The sequence below is a fragment of the Microcebus murinus genome, chromosome 8 (assembly GCF_040939455.1).
Source record: "Microcebus murinus isolate Inina chromosome 8, M.murinus_Inina_mat1.0, whole genome shotgun sequence".
Lineage (NCBI taxonomy): Eukaryota > Metazoa > Chordata > Mammalia > Primates > Cheirogaleidae > Microcebus > Microcebus murinus.
The window spans coordinates 47911339-47928670 of record NC_134111.1 but is presented as its reverse complement, the minus strand read 5'-3'; the positions used below and the strand labels follow the sequence as shown (position 1 = coordinate 47928670).

Sequence of the window (17332 nt, the reverse complement as noted above, 5' to 3'; positions counted from 1 at the left end):
GCTGTACACTCTATGGATTTGGACAAATGTATAATGACATGTTAAAAGAAATTTCTTTCAAACATACTTGAATTTATTTTTTACTGTTTATAATTAAGTTTCTTCCTTGCTTCTATCTTTCCAAGACTTTTTCACTTCCTGACAAAGAGGAACAAAGGTCACAGATCAATGGTGCGTGCCTACTTTTTGTAGCAATAGGCTGTGTGTCCCTTGTCACCCAATTTCTGCAGGTAAGGAATTTTATTTTTCTGTAAGTGATTTAGCTATTTTCCGATTTTTTTCATGTTAAAGTATTACTAAAAACTTCTTCTTTATGTTTTAGGGATATGCTTTTGCTAAGTCTGGGGAGCTCCTCACAAAAAGGCTACGTAAATTTGGTTTCAGGGCAATGTTGGGGCAAGACATTGGCTGGTTTGATGACCTCAGAAATAGCCCTGGAGCACTGACAACGAGGCTTGCTGCAGACGCTTCCCAAGTTCAAGGGGTAAGCTATGGGGAGAAACTTGGAGCATTCTGATAACCACCTACGTATTTCCTGTGGAATAGGAACCAGTGGGATTAGGATACCCTTGAGCCACATTTTCTACCATTTCTAATGCTGATGAATAGCAGCTTGAACACGGCTTCTCCTAGGCAGTGCCCAGAATCACTATTCTGGCATGCATCAACATCTGTCCGGATTTTGGATTTCCTCCAGGTTGAGCAAGAGAAAAACTTGCCTGAAACTCATTTCTCAGCGTATTTTCAGGCCCAGAGGCTCAGATTCCAGGAGACTCAATAGCGCCCCCCAGAGGGTGGAAGCAAAGACCGTGTGGAAGCCTTCAGGGTGTGATTTGCCTTAGAAAAAGCAAAGGTGTTCTCTGTAGACCCCAGAACCTTCAGCCTGTTCAAGGGACTTACACGCATGTATAAGATAAGGCTATGCCTTTATAAAACCAGGCGTTGGATTAAAATGAAGAAAACCAAATTTGCTTTGCAGCACCTCTTCCCACTTTCCATGAGAATGAAAAAAAAAAGAAAGAAAAAGAAAAGAAAGTGTGGTTTTTCAACTAAATCATGGTTTGTGAGGCTCTTGGAAGAAAAATACTTTACTGGATTGATAATGCTGTAGTATAATGTATCTCAACTCCTAGCTAGTTCAACCAAAAATATCAAAAATGATATAGCAAAATTTCAACGGAACATGAAATCCTCTCTTTTGGAGGAAAAATCCCTATAATCCAGCTAGGCTTTTTGTGTGTACGTGCTTTCCATAGATGTAGGGTCACACTCTACATATTGTGTTGCAGTCTTTCTCTAAAAAATCTAATGTGTGCATATTTTCACCATTACATATCATTCTACAATAGATTTTTAATGACTGCATAGTACATCATTTTAAATTACTTATCATTTCCTAAAGAATTCCCTACTTAGGTTTCTTCCTGTCTTTTTTCTCCTTATATGCAACATATCATTTTATAGCAAGCTTGCCACATCCTTGATTATTTTCTTAATTCTCAAAATATAATTACTGGATCAAAGTGTTTAAGTGCACCAACTTTTGATCATATCTACCTCGCTGCAACTGAAATGAAGTCTCAAAACCATTGAATACTTTTGATTGGTATAGATAATAATTACCACAATGGTCCATCCTCTACCTCCATTGGGACTGAATCCTATTTGCCCATCTGCTTTGACTAAACAGCTGTGTGTGTGTTAAGGTAGCGTGTAACTTTGCATGAAAGAATAGAATCACTTCAGTGAGAATCACAGTGCTATCTTGTAACAGTCTTGTATAGACTTCAAAAATATAATTATACAGTAAGCATTGATCTGCACTGAACAATAAGTAATATCAACACGAGCCCAATGCCTGGGTATCTTCAGTCAAGCCAAATGCATAGGTACTGGATACTCGTGCAGCCTGCTTAGGGCTGCCTTAACGTCAGACTGACTGCTCTAGCTCTGATACCCATAAAATGAAATTAGTCAATAAATGAGCTTCTGAAAAGCTGTGAATAAAGTAAGCTTTTATTAATCCAGCCTTCAAATACATTAGGGAAGCTCATCATTTAAAATAACTTAACCTTTTGAATGAGAACTTCTATAAGACCCAGCAATTCCACTCCTAGGTCTATATCCATAAGAATTGAAAGCAGGGACATGAAGATATACTTGTACTACAATGTTCATAGCAGCACCATTCATGATAGCTGAAAGTTGGAAACAACCAAAGTGTCCAGCAACAGATAAATGCATTTAAAAAAGTGGTATATACATACAATGGAATATTATTCAGCCTTAAAAAGGAAATAAATTTTGACACATGCCACAAGATGGATGAACCTTGAAAACATTGTGCTTAGCAAAATATGCCAGACATAGAAGGACAAATATTGTATGGTTCTACTTATATTAGGTGCCTAGAGTGGGCAAATTCATAGACACAGAGAGAACAGAAGTCACCAAGACCTTGTGGGAGGGAGGTTATTGTTTAATGGGTATAGAGTTTTTATTGGGAATGAAAGTTTTGGGTATAGATGGGTACACAACATTGTGAATATTTTTAGTGCCATTGATTATATACTTATGAATGGCTCAAGTGATCGTTATGTAAATTTTGTTGCAATTTAAAAAAGAATCTCTCTCTTTGGTATAAAATAGGCATTTCACATAATGGTATTTGGTAAAAGAGACTGTGTGTCTGAAATGGGTTGACTGCTTTTGGTTTGCAGGCTACCGGCTCTCAAATTGGGATGATAGTCAATTCCTTCATCAATGTCACTGTGGCCATGATCATTGCCTTCTTCTTTAGCTGGAAGCTGAGCCTGGTCATCTTGTGCTTCTTCCCCTTCCTGGCTTTGTCAGGAGCCATGCAGTCCAAAATGTTGACGGGATTTGCCTCAAAAGACAAGCAGGCTATGGAGATCGTGGGACAGGTAATCTTACAGACCTGATTCTCAGAGTGCTCATGTCTGAGCGGCTGTCAGACAAACTGTGAAAGACGGGTAGTATAAAGAGACTTAAGGAAGCTGTCAGCCCAGAGATGTGCACAGTGAGAAGCCTTCCATACCCTTTTCATGTGTGCCTCGGCCCGAAGCTCTGATGCTCTGAGTTTGGGCGGGTGTGGAGAAATACGGGGTGAACACACAGGGTTGCATGTTCAATTTCCTCTCGAATAGTGACTTGTTCCACTTCCTAATTTGTCATATGTTCACTTGCAGGGATGGATAGTTCAGTTTTCTGTCTGTGAGGTTTTTTTCAGCTTAACAGTTTACCGGAGTCATGCTGTCTACACAGACAGGGGCTATTATTTTTGATATCACACATCTTTAATTTTCACACATTAGAGTCTGCTAGGCTTGGGACAAGGATCATGAGCTGCAAGTTGGGTTTCGGATACTCTTAGGTTTTAGCTATGCATTTTAAAAAGTATGTTCTAATTAATATATTGTTACCAGGGGTTATGAGAGGATGGTGGCATAGACGTTTATCAGGTATGAGAAATCACACACATGCACACTCGCGCTTGCACACACACACACACACTCTTAACAAATTCACTATACTCTCAGTTTTATCTCTTTTAAGAGAGGGAACATGAACACTGCTCCAGTAGGCAGAAACCAAAAGAACTTCATAAGTCAGTGGTAGAAAGTAGCCCACCTTGGCACCTTTGTAGTGTAGGACCCTAATTCACAAGCAGTGATTATTTACTCTAGAGTGTGGATTGAAACAAATGCAAATTCATAGTATCGACGAAAATAAAATCTTTATACTTAATTTTGAATATCTTATGTAGTATTTGGTAAGATTAATATTTGAAGAAAATAGAATCTAATATTTTAAATTTATATTATTAAATAATCTGTTGTTTCAGAAGACATTTAAAGAAGCCACGTCATACATTTCAAATGAATTAGGAAAGAAGCTAAAAACTTTCAAGGATAACCATATGTACCAAATTTTTCCCCTTCTTTTTTCCATCACAAGGGGAGGCAGCAAAGCCATGCTGTGTTAGAATTAAGTGGAACTTGAATTTAACTGAAAAATTCTCATGGTCCAGTTGGGTTGATCTCCAGCAAGCTCTCTGCATTCCCAGATGATGCTTCCATCTCTGCCTTGTACCACAGCCTGCTGTTTGCACAAGATCTGACCCATGTAGCTGTTCAAATGTCATGAAAGGAGTGATTTCTGCCCTTTTATTCCTAAGACTCACTTTCGTTCTTCAGATTGCGAGTGAAGCCCTCAGCAATATCCGCGCTGTTGCTGGAATTGGGAAGGAGAGGTGGTTCATTGAAGCATTTGAGACTGAGCTGGAGAAGCCATTCAAGACAGCCATTCAGAAAGCTAACGTTTATGGACTGTGCTTTGCCTTTTCCCAAAGCGTAGTGTTTATTGCTAATTCCGCTTCCTACAGATATGGAGGTTACTTAGTCCCCAACGAGGGGCTCCATTTCAGCTATGTGTTCAGGTGAGGAAGATCTGGCAAAGATCATAAACTGTCAACACTCCAGGAAGGAATAGCCTGGTTCTATCAGTTAGCTTTTCTGCTGCTGAACAAACCATCCCAAACCTGGTGTTCTAACATAGCTGGGATTAATTATTTCTCAAGATTCTTTGGGTTGTCGGGTGGTTCTTATGGCCCAGGCTGACTCCCTCAGGCTTCTTCTGAGTGTCATTCTGTCTCCGCGTGACCCCTCTTCTCTTTATGGTCTTAGAGTCCCAAGTGCAACAAGAGAGGGCAAGCCCCAGTGTGCAAGCACCTCTCAGGTCTCTCCATGCATCACATTTTCTAATACAGGGGAATTATGTTCCTTTCTTATAGCCAGACCCTGCTTTCTAAGAAGATCATCTCTGAGTCCAGTGTCTCACATTTCCAGAAGCGAGAGCCTAAGGATGCCAGGGGCCAGGGTGCCCATTCTAAATCTTTGCATATTTAAAGCTACTAACCCAAATCAGAAAATACAAACTGTTGACTTGCTATTGTTTAGTTTATGTAAGGTTTTGAAAGAATTGTTTGCCAACATGTCAAAATTGGGAGACTACAGAAAACTCCCAGTTTTTGTCCTCATCTTTAAAACTTGGAAGGTCATCTTCTACCATTTCTATTTTATTTCAAGTACTTTTCATTCCCTTAAACTTTGGACTGGGCTCCTGGAGATGTTTGGATTTGCAACTCTGGCATAAAACAATTCCTGCTTATAAACTGAGCAGTATGACACTCAAAGACACACTCCCTGCCCCCATCCCCACCCTAGGCAGACCCTCTGCACATGGTGGAGTAGGTGCACAGCTTTGGGAGCTACTCCTCACATCATAGTCTGTACAGCAGCAGAGCCATTGCTCATATTTATCAGTCACTCATTTGTTCACTCATTCATTCATTAGGTACAATATAGTTAAAGGTTGAGACATGTAGAAGGATACAGGCCATTGCATCTTTCTCATGCTGTCTGAAACATGAATTATATGCATGCTTGGCACAGAACTGATGCTGATATCACCAATCGTTATCTTCTACACACATATTATAGACTCAGAACATGTTAGAATTCTAAGAAAATCAACCCAATCTGGTGGTCTTTCAAGTCCCCTCCTTTTTATTTTAATTTTCAGAAGTCTCTCTCTCCTATTTTTTTTTTTTTTTTTTTTTGGTCAAACAAATTTTTTTGTAAAGAGGCTATTGTGGTTGAGTCAGGGTTTGGAGTTCTAAGTGCCCCCTTATTCAGTCCTCCCCTCGCCCCTCTCTCATAGAACACAGTTTGAGCATTGCTAATCTCTCCAATCCCACCACCTATTCCCAGACAAATCAGAAGGGACTTGCTTAAGGCTACTCGGTCCTTTCCTGGCAGAACCAGGGCTAGAGCCCCAAACTCCTGCTTCTTCGCCCATCACACCAACCACATCGCACCACTTTCTACCTGTGTGTCTGTCTGGTCCCAGGGTGATTTCTGCAGTTGTGCTGAGTGCGACAGCTCTTGGAAGAGCCTCCTCTTACACCCCAAGTTATGCCAAAGCTAAAATAGCAGCTGCACACCTTTTTCAACTGCTGGACCGACGACCCCCAATCAATGTATACAGTAGTGCAGGTGAAAAATGGGTAAGTATTGGTGCTTTTGTGTATGAGTGCAGAACAGCCATTAGGGATGGTCATGCACTACCTCTTAGCTTCTAAATTCCTACAGCATATAGGCTCATTCATATGCACTCAGAAGGGACAGACAGTAGATTTATAAATGTAAAGGAATGAAGTAAATTAGCATTAAAAATTATTCCTAAATCTGGCATTTGAATAAGGCAGTGATTTCCAATGAATGCTAAATTCTGTATAATATCATTCTGGAAGGAATGAAGCCTGTTATATTTTGAGACCTCCCAACCACCATGCTTTCTAATGATGTTCTGGTATAGAATTTAGAAAAACCAGCTCTTCCTGCCCAAGGATATTGATTTGATTCATGTTCATCTGGCTTCAAGTTTTAGCTCATATGGTTGCCCAGAAAATTTAATTTGATCTCAACAAGATAGCTTCTCTTCTAATGAATAGTTCCCAGAGGTGTTTTTTTTCATCTTCCCTGACTATTTTTTGAAAATCTCAGTATGTTCAAGAGAGCAAAACAAAACCTAAACACTAGTTAAGCCAAATTAAATTCTGAAATCTTTCTAAATTGATCCAATGACCTGTTTCTCCTTCAGCTCAATAAAAGTAAAGTCTCTGTGTGGTCTATTAAATGTCAATCCATTTCCAGAGTTTATAAGTTTGATAGTTTTAAGCACACTAAAGTATAACAGAAAATACTCACCTTTGTAGTACAGACCTCAAAGAATCTTCTCTCTAGGTCATTCTAAGTGAAATGTTATTATTTTGAGTCTTTGAGGGAACAGAGCTGTAGGATTTGGACAGTTACTGGCTTCTGTGAGGTAATAATATCTTCTAGCTATTCTCTTCTATTCAGAATGTCAACTAATGGATGATAAGGACATCTCATCAGGTTAGAGTGGGAATGAGAGGGGTCAAATGTCTTTTATTTCACTGCTCAATCCTCCCTTTATAGTACACCTGCTATTATAGAATGGGAAATGGAACATCCTTTCATTAAGTTGCTGTCTCTATGATTTGCACATTGGCAGCATGGTTTGAAGGTATCTTAAGCAGGGATTTTAAACTCAGATTTAGGTGCCTTTTTAATATTCTAGGCTCCAATAAGAACATGTGTAATTTCAATCCTTCCACTCACAGGACAACTTCCAGGGGAAGATTGATTTTGTTGACTGTAAGTTCACATATCCTTCTCGACCTGACATGCGAGTTCTGAATGGTCTGTCAGTGTCCATTAGTCCAGGGCAGACACTGGCATTTGTTGGAAGCAGCGGATGTGGCAAAAGCACCAGTATTCAGCTGTTGGAACGTTTCTATGATCCTGATCAAGGGAAGGTGGTAAGCAGTGCACATGCTTTTGAGAATGTTGCTTTCTGCAGATTCTCTGCAACCCCTACCAGTGGTCTTCAAGATTGTGCTTTGGCAGACTCACTAAAAAGTGCTTGCCTGACACTTTATCCCTATGCATATTTTCTAGTTCCAGTCATTTGCTGGTTGACCTGACTCTACCCCACAATTTCTAACATCATAGTTTCCCAGTTCCAGATGGCCTGCTGACCAGTTAGGCAAAGAAAACTGGGCGCACACAGTGCAAAGCTGGAGATGAGTGTATTTAATAGAAGTATTTGTTTACCCGTAAATGGAGCAGAAAGTGCAGACTAATCAGGAAACTAATGACCAGGAATGGAAAAAGAGGTGGTGATAAGGGACACAATGACAAATGAGTAAGAAAGGGGACTTAGAATGAAAAAGTCTGAGACAGTCCTTGTTCAAGAAGCTTAATTCTAAATAATCAAAGGAACTCAAATTGATAGCCATGCACCACAAAGCTTTGGTAAGGATATTTGAAAAATTGGTGAATTACTTAGTTGCTTATTTTTCACAGCATTTCTTTCTCTTCTTTTCTCTCTCTTTTTTCTTTCTTCCAAAGAAATATATGCAGAGGACTATAAAATCAAATAGCAAAAAAAGGTTTGTAGAATAATAAAAAGCAACTCCCTGCTCTACCCGTCCACCTCATCCTGCCTTTCTCTGCTCAAAGGCAACTATTTTTAACCACTTGATGTTTTTTGATCTCCCAACGATGACTTTTATGTCTCTAAACAATATACTCATGTTGCTGTTTCACAATTTAACAAATTTAGACTCTGCTGACTTATTCTCGAGAGATAGAAATTTAACTTATACTCACCACTCCCTTTTTTACCCACCTCCTCCCAATGTACTTGGATCATTTTTTAGCCCCTCTATTTGTAAATTTAACTGATACACTTCTGTTGCTTTTCCACCACCTATATAAAATGGATCTTCAATTCTTGCTTTCTAAAATGAGAATTCTCACAATCCTACCTCTTTTTCACCTCTTACTCCCTCCTTTTCCCTCTCAAGTTCTAACTGCACTTTTATTTTATCAAGAATATAAAATGCTTACGTTCTATCTATAAGGCCTATTTTCTTCCTTGCTTTCACTCTAGGTTGATTCTAAAAGTTAGAAATCAATTAACAGCTTTTGTTATGATTATGTACATGTTGTTCATCCTAAAGTCAAATAGGGAGGTATATTAGCATTACATTTGCTTTCTTGTTTTTCTAAAAGGCTTTCTTTTTTTTCTTCCATTCTCTGCCTTTATAAAAATCTTTATGCTCTTCCAATATTTCCATCCTGCCATCTATTCCTCATTTTTGTCCCTGCCTGGATTAATTGCAACCATTGCCTATTGAATAGTTTTCATCCTGTGAGTTCCTTGCAACGTTTTCTTGAGTTAGATCCATTATTTCCTAGTTCCTGTATCTTCCTCTTTCTTGATTTTCACCTTGCTTTTGTTGAAGTGCATCCACAAGTAGTTTTCTAAGAAATAGTTTAGAGGTATGGGTCTGAAAATGTTTTATTTTGCTCCATATTTGAATCATTGCTTAATATTTAGAAAATGGCCTTTCTGGTTTCCCTGAATAGTATAATCTTCAGTGCAGTGAGGATAGATAACATTATGAAGAGAAACTTGAAAGAGGCAACTAAAGATTCCTTTTCGTAAAGCAAAGCAGGGAAACAAGCAAACTTATTCTTCCTGGCAGAATCCAGGAAGTTATAAAAATAAAGAGTGAGAGTTGATTACCTGTGATTTATAATCACTTCTGTTATTAATTTTAAGGGTAAAGATTTTGATTCATTTGAGTGTATTTGGTGATTGGTGAACCTAGAATGCACATTGCACCAGAGGTGTGATCTCTGTAAGAGAGAGGGTTCGCTTTTCCAAAATGTCATCTCTATCATGTCTGTCACCCAGGGGGAGTGCAAACGACATAGGACTCAGGAACCTGAATCCTTCATATTTGACCTTTCCAACATCAACACTGTATTAGTGTATTTCTCTGAATTTGCCCAGTGAATGTTCTAGTCACAGGTAGAAAGCAAAGCACATGAGGAAATCATCATGATTCCTTGCATTTCATAGGCACATTATATTTTGTTATATCATTGTAAAACATTTCTATAATACGAACATCTTTAAGTAGGAAATATGCCACTTTTAATGAATTTTTAAAAGTCCTCTTTGCTCTTAAGGAAGCCACCAGATACAGGCATTCAATATTTCAGCATTTAAGTGGATACCTCTGATGGGCCTGTTTCTGCCCCATGGGAGATTCTAAGGAGCATAAACGTATCTTCTGTCTTCCAGGAGCAGGCAGTACAGCGCAAATAGAACAATTAGCAAATGGGCTCAGTATTTAAATGTTAAATTGTGCTGTGCAGACTTAAGAACTATGGAAAATGAATAGAACAACATAAGTGAGGGCTAATTGTTATTGAGGAATGCCTTGTATTTTTTCTAATAGTGTTTGCTTTTTCTTTTGCTGGATAAAGTATCTAAAATATAATCCGTTCCTGCTGTTTAACATAATCTTTCTCTGAAATCAAAGGGCCACTTTATAGTAGTACATTAGACACGCTGTATCTTTGCTATTCTGGGAATCTTAAGTGAACCAGCTCAAATGTTAGTAGATATTTGAGTATCTGAATTGAACTGCCTAACTAGATTGAGTTTCCAGGAGACAGAGATTACACTTTTTTTTGAGACAGAGTCTTGCTCTATTGCCCAGGGTACAGTGCAGTGGCTTCATCATGGCTCACTGCAACCTCACACTCCTGGGTTCAAGTGATCCTCCTGCTTCAGCCTCCTGAGTAGCTGGGACTACAGGCATGTACCATGATACTCAACACCTGGCTAATTTTTCTATTCTTAGAAGAGACAGGGTCTTGCTCATGCTCAGGCTGTTCTCCGACTCCTGACCTCAAGCCATCCTTCTGCCTTGACCTCCCAGAGTGCTAGGATTACAAGTGCAAGTCACCACACCTGGCCTATGTTTTCTTTCTTTAGCACAGATTGCTTAGCATGGTGCTTTTGTGGCAGGTGATTCAATACATGTTTGTTGATCAACTAAGTGAATAAATGTATTCCTTTTAAAAATTTGATTCTGTTATCTCAGTTATTCAGATAATGGTGTTAATAAAATCAAAGAAACAGGCTTGGCTGTTACATTATCCAATAGCTTCACATAGGAAAATCTTTTTCATAACTCATGGAGTCTCAAAATTGAGCAGCTCTGTATATTTGTGGAGTATGCTGCATTCAAGGCATAAAGGGAAATTTTTTCTTAACCAAATACTCTCCTGAGTCTCTTTCTCATTTTTCTACCTGTAGAGCTAGAGTTTGGGAAACAAACAAACAAAATCATAGTCTGATCAGTGTTAACTTCAACACCACTCCTGCCAAGCACTAGCTCCAGAGGTCAAAGCAACATAATTTATTACCCTGAGCCCTGGGATTGCTGTCTGTTAAGCAAACAAAATGTCCTGCATGACTCTTAACTCTGGAATATGAACTTTCCTCACTGCTGGAATTCCAAAACTTAAGGCCCTTTCTTGTCTCTTCTATTGGCAGATTATAGATGGGCATGACAGCAAAAAAGTAAATGTTCAGTTCCTCCGCTCAAAAATTGGAATTGTTTCCCAGGAGCCGGTGTTGTTTGCCTGCAGCATAACGGACAACATCAAGTATGGTGACAACACCAAAGAAATTCCCATGGAAAGAGTCATAGCAGCTGCAAAGCAGGCTCAGCTGCATGACTTTGTCATGTCCCTCCCAGAGGTGAGTACCAACTCACAGCCAGCCATTCCTTATAGCAGACAGGGCTGGGGAGAGGGAGAATCACCAACAAGGACAGGTTAAGCATCCCTAATCCAAAAACCTGCAATTCAAAATGCTCCAAAATTTGAAACTTTTTGAGTGCTGACATGATGCCAGAGTGGAAAATTCTACACCTGACTTCATGTGACACGTTGTAGTCAAAACACAGCCAAAACTGTTTCATACACAAAATTATTAAAAATTGTGTATAAAATTATCTTCAGGCTATGTGTATAAGGTGTATATAAAACATAAATGAATTTTGTGTTTAGACTTGGGTGCCACCCCCAAGATATCTCATTATGTATATGTAAATATTCCAAAATCTGAAAAAATATGAAATCCAAAACATTTCTGGTCCCACGCATTTCAGATAAGGGATACTCAACCCGTATTATGATTGTGGCTACAGAAGAAGGTCAAAAGCAACACAATTTATTTCCCAGTGCCCCAGGATTTTAGGCAAAATAAATGTCCTTCATCAACATACTTTTTAGTTTTAGAAAGCATTGTGTCATCCAATTCTTAGCGGTTGATTATAAGGAAAATTAAAACATGTAAACCAAATTGTAGGCGCCAACTATTACCTTTGACCTCTCCACTTCCTTTTTTTTTTTTTTAAATGCCACTGAGGAAATTATTTTTCTTTGTAAGTGAGTATGTTTAGAGATTTTGTGGTGTTTGTGGGGGGGCTTTTTTGTTTGCTCTTTTCACAAAGTATCTTAAGTGTTAGGCTATGGCCCGGTTTTTGCCTGGATGGTCCAATCTGTAAGCAGGTGCAAATTATTATTTGCAGCATCCAGAGTTGAAAAGTAGAGCTGTGTGTCCCCCCTGAAAGATTCATTTATTCCATAAATCTCTATTGAACACTTACTCATTTTGTGCAAGTCACTGATTGGAGTTAGTTTACTGCCGTTTTTGTCATATAGACTCGTCCATGACACCCTTCCCTGAGCATTTTTTGTCTCCACGAGGACTAAGTATGTTGTCACTGGTCTCACCTGGCTTAGTTGAGCATTTGTCAGGAGGCAAGGGAGGTGGAGGAAGGAAACAGATCTTGTTGTGGAAGATCAGGAGAGAGCGCTGGCCAAGGGCAGGGGCCTTGAAGCTAGACATGCCTGGGTTGAGATTTCACTTTCACTGCTTGCTACTTGTTTGTCTTTGTACCATTTTCTTACCTCTCTGTGCCTAAGTGCTGTAATTTGAAAACTATAGATGTATGGCTTCTGTGAATATCAAGTGATAACCTGGCTAGAATAGTTAGCACAGTACCTAATACACAGTAAATACTACTTGAATGTTAATTAATTTTTATGTAGCCATGTCAAGCATCTAGCTAGACATTTTCCTTCCTAATTTCATCTAAAACTCACAAGTCTCCAAACTCATTATTAATATTGCATTTTTCAGATGAGTTTACAGCTCAAGGAAATATAAATAGTTTTTTCATGATCACAGAGCTAGTAAACAGCAAAGTGGAGATTCTCACCAAGGCTTGTGTTCCAACACGATGCCATCCCCAATAAAGGAATGGACCAGAAGATCTCTCAAAAGCCATTTCCATTCCTGGGATTATTCTACCTTGCAAGGATTTTTCAGATCAGAGTCTGGAAATTGGGAAGTCTCAAGTCAAGAAGGATCTTGTACATGCGATTTTACCTAAACCCAGGGAGAAGGAGATTAGAAATATGAATCTAAAAGAAATACAGAAACAGGGAATAAAGTCCCTTGTTTCCCAGTACCAAAAGTCACAAATTCCATATATTTTTTTTATATTCCTTAGTGGATTTGATGTCCTTTACAGGAGGACTCATTCACTAGTCCCAAGTTCAACAAACAACAAATAATTTAAACTCACATAGGTGTCATTGATGTGGGCTCCATACAACACGAAAACGATGACTGTTTCTAGTTCTCAAACTAACCATACTTTTTACAGAAATATGAAACTAACGTTGGGACCCAGGGGTCTCAACTCTCTCGAGGGGAGAAACAACGCATTGCTATTGCTCGGGCCATCGTGAGAGAGCCTAAAATCTTGCTACTAGATGAAGCCACTTCCGCCTTAGACACAGAAAGTGAAAAGGTACGTATTGATTTTCTAAAGCCTTAGATTAGTATAAATGAGTCTTTTGGTGTAAGATTTGTCCTTATAAAATGGCACTGTTTTCAATTTTCTGATTCTTTAACAGTAGAAATTGGCAATACTTTGTGGAACCAAAAGATGATAACCCGAGGACAGTGATTTAGCATAAGATTGCTTCAAATAAAAAAAGTTTAACTTTAAAATAAGAATTGTTTTTAAGATTCTTTAGGCTAAGTGACATTTCTTTGAAGGCAAATAATTGGCTTTCTTAAAGTAAAAGTTTATCTGTTAGGCATGACATATTTTATAGTCCTACAGTTATGTGACAGAGAAGGTAGGCCACGTACAACACAAAGAAAGAGGTGATATCTGATGTGTGGTTTGGATGAAAGAAGATGCAACTGAGAAAAACACAATTATGAAATTTTTAAATTCCTAATTAACATCTGAAAAATCCGGATTCCATTTTGGAGAGATCTACTGTGTCCTCAATGAAGAACAGTATCATGAATGACCATTTGACTGCTACCCTCCATTGTTTCCTTGGGTTCATTTACGTAAACTAGACCATCACTAAGTAATTGTAAATTACATAGTGATTTTGTAGTTTGTTTCCTTCTTGCTTCACTGAAATGTCTTAGCCTGTGTACTGCTGCTGAAATAATTGATGCATTACATTCAGTGAATACTTGCTTAATCCTCTCTTAGGTGGAGCCTTGGAGTTTACCCCCAAGTGTAGGGTTGCTACTCAGGTGGCATTAACTGAACTCTTGTGACAGTGGGCCGGGGAACCTCATACGTCTTTGCTTCAACTTTCCATCTCCTCTTTGCAGACGGTGCAGGTTGCTCTAGACAAAGCCAGAGAGGGTCGGACCTGCATTGTCATTGCCCATCGCTTGTCTACCATCCAGAACGCAGATGTGATCGCTGTCATGGCCCAGGGGGTGGTGATTGAAAAGGGGACCCATGAAGAACTGATGGCCCAGAAAGGTGCCTACTACAAACTGTTCACCACAGGAGCCCCCATCAGCTGACCCAACCTAGGAACTTCATACACAGATGCTGCACCAATTGTAGGAGTGCTGGGGTGGTTGTTTCTTTAGAGAGGAATGGTGATATTTTACTTTTACAGACATTGCCATACATTGGGATCCAAGCTAATTTCTAATGACCTTCAATAATAATTCAGTTTTAGATGTCTATGTAGAAGATGAAAGAAATGAGGGTGAGTGTAAGTGAAAATCCAATGTCAAGCGGCTGCTTAGCCATCACCCAGTGCTACTCTGTGCACGAGCCGGTCCCAATTACTACGTAAGAAGTCACGTAGTGCAGGAAACTTTGAACTTCTCAAGGGCAGAGGACTGTCTTTGGCATTGTTGGACCCTCGGTGGTCTATAATAGGCACTCAACTAATGTTTGTTTGACCAAGGTCAAATGTGAAAAGAACAGGACTGAAGACCAGTTGGATTTCTTAACCAGAGTTTTCTTGCACGTGCAAGCAGATTCATTCATCCTTAGGGCCAAGGCTAGGGAAAGGAGGACTCTGACACACCGGATGCTCTCAGGCTGAGTGAGGAAGGAGGGGCAAGTTTAATATTAGCCAGGGCTGGCCAGTTGGGGGGTGTTGACCAAAGCTGTAGATTCAGCATGCAGTGCGTGGGTGGTGAAGTCACCATTACTGAATCTGCTGGTGTGGCTGGAGTGAGGGACTCTGTCCCAGGCCTAGTATTCCTCAGCACCCCCCTCCATACTGGTTGCTGGTCTTTATTTCCTGGAAATCCTATTCGTGAAATGAAAATTGTGCATTTTACTTTGTTATAACTTCATAAGGTGTTATGCAAAAGAGCCATTAAATATGGCAGAAAAACACACATGCTTATCCCTGCTCCCTCAAAACACTACTGTATGACGTTAAGAGAATTAAATAAGGCATGAATCTACAAGAATAAAGAAAACAAAATGATGCCAGCAACAAGATTTTGGGAGCCAGAAAGCAAATGGACAACTGATAATGGATTTAGAAGATGAGAGAAAACAAAAATGTAATCTTCGAGTTGGGGGAAGCCCAGGAACATTTTGGTTTATACCATAGACTCTTAGAAAATCTCAGGATGTAAAGACACTGAGTCTTTTGGGAAGACAGAAGAATGGGATGAAAGCCTGTGTAGAAATAGAGGTACAGAGCCCTTCCTGCGGCAGGGTGGCTGCCCTTCCCCGGTCCCAGCAGAAGACTGGATACTCCCTCTCTGGGAAAGCTCACAGACAGGCTTGGGTTTAAGGGCACAGGTTGCAGTTGAAAGTGTGGTTCACATAGAGACAGGGAGATTGAGTATAAAGCTATATGTGAACAGAAAAACTCCCAGTCCCCCTCCTCTGATGGGACCTTGAAGAATCATTTTCTGAGGACACTGGCCAATCTAAGATAGGAGACCTGTGACTCTGATGCTAGGGATCTTCCAAAGAAAGTTTTCCAACCAGATCACACTACTGGAAAGCCCACTTGCCAAGAACAGGCACCCACCCACTCAGAGCTTCCCTCGGCTTTTCTGTGCCTCTCTCTTACATGGGAATGGACTGCAAAGGATCATTAGACACACAGCAAATATTTTCACATATAAAGCAAAAGCAACAACAGTAGAACACCCAGGAGGGAGGAAATTAGAAGTAACAGAGCCAATGCAAAGATGAGGAAAACACTCAAAGAGTGGAAATAAATTTAGTCAACCAGAAAAGAGATGTTTTCATCTATTTAAATAAAACCAGAAGTCCATAAAAATGAACATATAAAAAAATAAACATACAAAAAGGAGCTCTTGATAGCAGAAATGAAAATCTCAATAACAGGACTGCATGGTCCCCCCTCAGTTGTCCAGCCATCATGACGTCTTTTTTTCCCTACTCTGGCTTCCTCCCAAGCCCCACTCTATGTAGATGTCTTTTCTTCACTTGGCCAACAGGTGAAATTCTGCCTACAAATTAAGCCTGAGCTATGCTATTTGGAGGTGTAATATTTATGTCTGTTTTCCAGTGTTTCCTGGTAAATAACTGCAAAGATGATTTAGGAGGTTAACTGGCGAGGCCAGAATTGTTGATGGTTGCCACATGAGGAGACAGAGGGGGAGAAATGCATTCTAGTTAAGCTGTGAAAAATGGCAATGGAAAGTAAGTTGCAGACTAAAGATGCCTGCTAGAAGGAGTTAAGCTTTGCAGTAAAGACAAGCTGATCCCCTGATTTTGACAAAAGAAGACTAAAAGCCATTGTGTAGGTTTGCATTTCCAAGAGGGAGAACATGGGCTCTGTGCTGGGAGGTTGCTAGTTTCCTGGAATGGAATTTGTGGGATGTGAAAAAGGAATGCATACGAGTTATTTTTGCAAATAATTTACTTGGAAGTTATTGATAAGAGGGAAAAGATTTACTAGAGGGGGCTTGAAATTGGGAAAACAATTGCTTTCTGAGGCTCTGTGACAAGGGAGATTACAACTTCAAAAATGAACGGATAAATAAAGTTGCATGTTTATGTTACAAGACCAGGGGTTATCAATGTCTTCATTTTTATCCTGTATCCTCTATCACTAACAAAGATTTGGTGTCTGCCATTTGACATTATTGTTTCTCAGATGACACAGGGGTTGGCTTGATCTGTTCTGTTCAACACTTACCGCAGGTCTTTCCCGTAATTTCCTGATGTTTTCACAATGTGTGAACTCTCCCTGTCACTCAGTTAATAAAAGTTTATAGGAAAAAAAGAAGAATTAGGTAATAAAGTTGGGGAAATCTCTCTAAAGGCAAAACAAAAGGATAAGGATGAAAAGTAGAATAAAAGAAAAGAACAAGTTTAAGGTAATGATACAGGTGGTGTAATAATTAACTAATAGTCATTCCAGAGAGTTCAGAAAAAAACTGAGGGAAGAAATTATTAAAGAAGTAGTCCAAGGACATCTCCTAGAAAGCGATTACCAAGCAATGAATA

At 39.4% G+C, this 17332-nt stretch overlaps 1 protein-coding gene across 2 annotated transcripts in view; it reads left to right on the top strand.

Moving 5' to 3' along the window:
- The window catches only part of ABCB11 (ATP binding cassette subfamily B member 11), a 92130-nt gene extending 75241 nt beyond the window's left edge, over nucleotides 1-16889 (top strand). For both annotated transcript variants that reach the window (XM_012781877.3, XM_076005633.1), the window contains exons 20-28: nucleotides 126-230; nucleotides 323-484; nucleotides 2721-2924; nucleotides 4218-4459; nucleotides 5932-6088; nucleotides 7229-7426; nucleotides 11029-11235; nucleotides 13214-13360; nucleotides 14194-16889. In XM_012781877.3, coding sequence (XP_012637331.2) covers nucleotides 126-230; nucleotides 323-484; nucleotides 2721-2924; nucleotides 4218-4459; nucleotides 5932-6088; nucleotides 7229-7426; nucleotides 11029-11235; nucleotides 13214-13360; nucleotides 14194-14394 — 1623 coding nt within the window. In that variant the 3' untranslated portion in view covers nucleotides 14395-16889. The remainder of the gene's footprint in view (nucleotides 1-125; nucleotides 231-322; nucleotides 485-2720; nucleotides 2925-4217; nucleotides 4460-5931; nucleotides 6089-7228; nucleotides 7427-11028; nucleotides 11236-13213; nucleotides 13361-14193) is intronic.
- Nucleotides 16890-17332: the final 443 nt, after the last annotated feature.